Source organism: Haliaeetus leucocephalus, unplaced genomic scaffold (assembly GCF_000737465.1).
Source record: "Haliaeetus leucocephalus isolate CR32 unplaced genomic scaffold, Haliaeetus_leucocephalus-4.0 Scaffold110, whole genome shotgun sequence".
Taxonomy (NCBI): Eukaryota; Metazoa; Chordata; class Aves; order Accipitriformes; family Accipitridae; genus Haliaeetus; species Haliaeetus leucocephalus.
Window position 1 is genome coordinate 1,061,777 of NW_010972546.1, and position 5,593 is coordinate 1,067,369.

Genomic DNA, 5,593 nt, shown 5'->3' on the forward strand with positions numbered 1-5,593 from the left:
CCCCGTCCCCTCCGCCCGGTTTAGGATGGCGGAGTGGGATCCCGCTCCCTCATCCTGCGACTGCTTCGTGGCGCTGCCGCCGCACACCGCGGCGCCCGTCGTCATCTTCGGCAAAAACGCTGACCGGCCGCGTCACGAGGTCCAGGAGGTTGTCTACGTCCCTGCTGCCGTCCACCAGCCCGGGGACAAAGTCCAGGTAAGACCGTGACGAAGCCGAGCCGGCCATGGGGGACGGTGCACCGAGTGCGCCAGGTCTCAGCTCAGCCCCTCTCTGTCCCCGTCCCCCCCCCCGACAGTGCACCTACCTGGAGATCGAGCAGGCAGAGAGAACCCACGCGGTGGTGCTGAGCCGTCCCGCCTGGCTGTGGGGTGCCGAGATGGGTGCCAACGAACACGGTGTCTGTGTGGGCAATGAGGGCGTCTGGACCCGTGAGCCCCTGGGGGAGGACGAGGCGCTGCTGGGGATGGACCTGGTGAGGTGAGGACAGTGTCGTGTGTGTCCCCTGCCCCGGACACCCTGTGCCGTCACCCACCACTGGCCGACGGGGTGCTGCCGGCGCGGCAGGCTGGGTTTGGAGCGGGGCAGCTCTGCCCGGGAGGCCCTGGAGGTGATGGTGGCATTGCTGGAGCGCTACGGCCAGGGTGGGAGCTGCAAGGAGGAGCCGGTCCCCTTCGTCTACCACAACACCTTCCTGCTGGCTGACCGCGTCGAGGCCTGGGTGCTGGAGACGGCTGGCCGGTACTGGGCAGCCCAGCAGATCCGAGGTGAGCGGGCTCTGGTTGTACTGGGAGGACAGGGAGCCCTTTGTCCCCTCCAACCTGACCCCCCCTCCGGCCTTCGCAGAGGGCAGCCGCAACATCTCCAACCAGCTCAGCATTGGGAGGGAGATCACGGCTGAGCACGCGGGGCTGCGGCAGCGAGCCCGCAGCCAGGGCTGGTGGAGCGGGGATGGCGAGTTCAGCTTCGCCGAGGTCTTCTCCCTGACGCACCAGCCTGCTCGCATGGAGGCTGCCAAGGCCCGCTACCACGCCGGCAAGGAGCTGCTGCGGCAGCATGCAGGTGGGGACAGGGGCAGGGACAGGGACAGGGATGGCCACCAATGGCTCGCCCTGGCATCTCCCCACTCCCCGTGGCCACAGCAGCTGTGGCTGAGCTGCCGGTGGTGACGTGGCTCTGCCTCACCCACCAGGTCACATCACGGCGGAGACATTCATGGCCATCCTGCGGGACAAGGCCAGCGGGATCTGCGTGGACTCGGAGGGGTTCCGCACGGCAGGCAGCATGGTGTCCGTTCTGCCCCAAGACCCCACCTTGCCCTGCGTCCACTTCTTCACGGCCACCCCTGACCCCTCCAGGTGAGGACACCGGGGGGGACAGCCCTACTCTGGGGGTGACGGGGACGAGGCAGAGCCGTGCCCCGGGCTGAGTGTCCCCAGGGAGCAGCATCTTGTCCTTGTGCTGGCCGGCCCCAGGGCCCTGGTACTCCTCTCTGGCAGGTCCGTCTTCAAGCCCTTCGTCTTCGTTGCCGGCCTCAAGCCCACGCCGCAGGTGAGATCTCCCACCTTCCGCGACGACCCCGCCAAGCAGATCCCACGCTTCCAGAGCACGGTCGATCGGCGGCACGAGCTCTACCGCCGGCATCAGGCGGCACTGGAGCTGATGGAGAGGGACCAGGTACCGCAGACCCTTCCCCAGCCACCGCTGCCCCGGGACCCTCACTCTGCCCCCGGTGATGTGGGAGGCTGTCGAATTCCCTGAGGGTGCCCAGTGTCAGCTCTCCTCCCTCTTCGACACCTGCAGGAGCGGGGCCAGAAGCTCCTGCAGACGCTGTGGGACCTGGAGAAGCAGGGCCTGGAGGGGATGAACGCGCTGCTGGGGGGAACGGTGGCCCCCCGCCCAGAGGAGCTGGCCGACCTCTTCTTTGACTGCGTGGAGGCAGAGATGAAGTTTTACACATAAACCCCATGCAGGTGGGTGGACTCGGCACCCCCTGCGGCATTGCTCCTGGATAGGGAATGAGAAAACCTTCCCGATGCCCGGCCCCAGCTCCTTGCCTCCTCCCGCCACAGATCTGCCGCTGATGGCGTGGTGGGGAATGGCTTGACCGGTGTCTCCAGCCCCGCCTGAGGGTGCGGAGCCTCCAGCCCCCTAACTTGTCCTGAAGGAATTGGCACTTTTGAGGGGTGGCTGTGGCCTGAAATGCAGATGCAGTGGAAAGGAGAGGGACGCAGAGTGGGATTTGGAGTCCTGCCCGCAGCCCGGCATGTCTTTTCCCACCATTAGGCAGAACTGCCTGTGCCCAGCCCCTCTGGGGCTGGCTGTGGGGCTGGGGGCTCTGTGGCAGACAGACGGATTGGTGTAGGAATAAAGAGGCTTTAATCCCAACCATGTGGTGCCATGCTGGTGCGGGGTATTCGGGGTAACTGCCTATTTTTTGCTCCTTTGGTGCGAGTCTCCTCCTCCAGAGCCTTAGTCCGGGGCTGGCTCCTGCCAGGAGCTTGCTGGGGCTGCAGGCAGGTGTGCTGCCCACCAGGTCCCGGCAGGGGTGGCAGCCACGTCCCCAGTTTCGCTTGGGGACGGGGCTGAGACCGCCTGGGTCCTGGGGTCGTGATGCAGGCTGCTCCCTCCCGGCCTGGGCTCAGCTGTGCAGGAGGCAGCAGCAGACCCCGACACTCCTGCAGCTCCTCCAGCTCTTCCAGACGGGTCTGGTGTTCCTCCAGGGCCTCCCTCTGCCTCCGCCGCGAGCGCCCGGCCAGCTCCTGGTGCAGATCTGCGAAGAAATCTGCCAGGGACGGAGGGAGGGAGGAGAATTACAGGAGACCTGGCATGGCCACCGGAGCTCCCTGCCACTCCTCTCACCCTTGGGGACAGAGGGACCGGCCTGCTTAACCCCCAAGCGTGCAACGTGTCCTGCTTCAGTCTGGGCACCTTTGCCTGCAGTGAAAGGGCCGCTCTGCTCAGAGGGCGACTCGTCGTCTTCATCCTCACTGCTGGAAGAGCCTCCTTCCTCCTTTTCCTCACCCACACTGCCACGGACATGCTGGGCGTCCAGCTGCAGGAGGTGGGGCAGGGCTCCCACCACCAGCTCTCTGCAAACACCAAAGGAAGAGCAGACGTTCCACTGCCATGCAGCATGACCTCGGGGCTGGGAGTGCTTCGGGGTGGTACCGAACCCCCGGCACTGTGCCCCCCCAGCACCACACCCCCTGGCACTGCTCCATGCAGCCCACCCCACAGACTGGCCGGGACAGAAGGCAGAGATTCAGTTTTCTGGGGTTTGGGTGGGGGGCTCATGCTGCATTTGATATTTGGGGGGGGCTGTACCCTGCTGAAGGGCTTCTGCGGTTTGGGGGACTTGCCCCCCCCCCCAGCCTCCCCTGACCAACCTGTATCCATCCTGGTGGGTGCATTCGTTTCCCGTTAAGTCGAGGAGACGGAGGCTGCGGGGCAGCTCATCTGCAGAGACCAAAGGGAAGGCAGAAAGGTGCTGAGGTGGGACCTGAGCCCCCCTCTCTGCCAAACCCCTGTGCCTCCCATCTCCTGCAGCTCTTCACCCACTCCTGAGGTGACACCCTCACAGGTGAGGAAACTGAGGCAGGGAGGGTGGGAACGTGTATCGCACATACTCCCATGTGAAAACTGAGGGTTTTCCCCTTCCCAGGCCATCACTGTTCCCTTTCTCACCCCTGTCTGCAAGCAGAGGGCCTGGTGCGACAACAGCAACACTACAGAGGAAGGGAGGGAGATATTATCCCTCTGTCCCTCCCTCTTCTGCCAAAAATCACCCACGGGAGGAGCCAACTGAAAGACGCACGAAGGCTTGTCAGGGCTGGAGCAGCTTTGCCATGAGGTTGAAATCCCCAAGTCTGATCTGAGCCACTGAAGTGTTCTGCCGAAGCAGGACACAAGGTGGAAGCAGACACCTGGAGTCTGCCAGCAGAAGGGATGGCTCAAACCTGGCCACAGAGCTCCTCTGTTGTCATGCTGGAACACGCAGGCCAGCCCCAGGGTGGCTCTGCTGGGGCTTTGGTTGGGACCTGAGGGTCAGAGGCCCTGGCAAAGCCTGGAGCAAGGGTCTGCCGGCATTTCTCCGGTACCCAAGGCACTTCTCGGGCAGACCCAGACCACGTCTGGACCCATTCCTGCCTCCCACCTGGGTCAAGCGTCTGTATCTGGTTGTGGGACAAGTCCAGGACACGCAGGTGTCGCAGGGTCTGCAAGTTCTCCACTCTGCGGATGCGGTTTCCAGCCAGGGAGAGGAACCTGCAGAGCACAGGGAGGGCAGCGGTGTGAGGTGGGGGGGACGCCACAGCCCCCAGGGTCAGAGCCAGCAGCACCAGGCTGTCAGGGGCTGCAACTCGAACCCCCCCTGGCTCTGCCAAGGGAAGGAGGGAGCCCCACTCTCCTCTGACCATGGAAAAAGATCTCCTTGGGGGCAGAAGCTGCCCGTACCGCAGGTTGGGAAAGCAGCCCAGATTCTCAATCTTCTCAATTTGGTTCTGGAAGAAAAAAAAAAGCAACACGTTTTTCTACTGCATAAAAACCAGATTTTGGAAGCACCCCAGGATTGCTCCAGCCTCACACGGGCAACAGGATGTCGCACCATTGCCACGGGAACTTTATGGAAAGAGTATGGGCTGCGATGGCACAGAGAGCCTGGCAGAGTTCAGGAGGACCCTAAGGCTCTTCATGTGGGTTTGAAAAACACCAAATGTCTGATGCCAGACCCTCACTCAAACTCCATCTGCGACATTGTCATCAGAGGGGAGTGCTGCCAGTGCCTCTGGCCATGCAGGGAGGCAAACCCTGGAGCAGAACTTGGGGTGTTTGTGGTCCCCCCTGAGGTGGCCTTTACCCCCAGAACTAGGGCTGATCTCCACTGCCCCGCACCTGCCATAGTACCTTACCTGCTGCAGGTAGAGGCTGTGAATCTCCTGCAGGCTCTGGAGCCTCCCGATAGCACAGATGTTCTCCCGGTCCAAGCGGATGGTCGAGGGGGACAGCAGCTCCATGGATCTAGAGGAAGGGGGGTGCTCGGGGTGTCCTTTGTGCCCACAGACCCCTCCCTGCCAGCCTGGGTGGTGAAGGTGGGCTCTGTGCAGATTCTCACCGGCTCTCTGGGTGCCGGGGCTCCACCACGCGAGGCAGGTTCCTCATGGCGATGAGGCTGTCGGTGAGGGTCACCCCCGGGGACGTCTGCTCACGGCCTGTGGGAAACCCAAGGTGACGGGGCTCAGGTCAGCAGGGTCCGGCTCCCTGTACCGTCCCAGGCTGACGCACGTAAGCAGGCCCCGCAACGGTTTACTCACCCCCAGGCAGGGTCTCCCCCTGCCCAGCCATGATGGGGGGCTGTCCTGAGTCTTTGTCCCTTCCTTGGGCCCTTGGGTGGGTGTGTCGCGGGGGCTGGGCCGGCCCCACTGCTCTCTGCAAGGGGAAGGGTGCTGAGGCGATGGGGGGCAGAAACCTGCGGGCTGGGGGGGTCGGTGGGGATGGGACTGCCGGACTGGGGGGGATCAGCGCTGGGACTCCCAGGTGGGGCAGAGAGACCCCAGGGCCTGGCAGGACCATGGGGCTGGGATCCTCGGGCTGGGG

General features: G+C 64.0%; 2 protein-coding genes across 2 annotated transcripts; one reads left to right on the top strand and one right to left on the bottom strand.

Annotated features, from left to right (window-relative positions):
* Window positions 1–25: 25 nt before the first annotated feature.
* Window positions 26–1,979, top strand: SCRN2 (secernin 2). The gene is made up of 7 exons (XM_010585521.1): window positions 26–196; window positions 297–478; window positions 566–765; window positions 845–1,060; window positions 1,191–1,356; window positions 1,498–1,675; window positions 1,802–1,979. The coding sequence occupies exons 1-7, from the start codon at window positions 26–28 to the stop codon at window positions 1,958–1,960; spliced, it is 1,272 nt and encodes a 423-aa protein (XP_010583823.1). The 3' UTR covers window positions 1,961–1,979.
* A 397-nt stretch (window positions 1,980–2,376) lies between these two features.
* LRRC46 (leucine rich repeat containing 46) lies at window positions 2,377–5,341 on the bottom strand. Its single transcript, XM_010585677.1, has 8 exons — window positions 5,311–5,341; window positions 5,112–5,208; window positions 4,909–5,017; window positions 4,454–4,500; window positions 4,155–4,264; window positions 3,388–3,457; window positions 2,861–3,090; window positions 2,377–2,783 (listed from the first exon to the last, which is right to left on the bottom strand). The coding sequence occupies exons 1-8, from the start codon at window positions 5,339–5,341 to the stop codon at window positions 2,377–2,379; spliced, it is 1,101 nt and encodes a 366-aa protein (XP_010583979.1).
* Window positions 5,342–5,593: the final 252 nt, after the last annotated feature.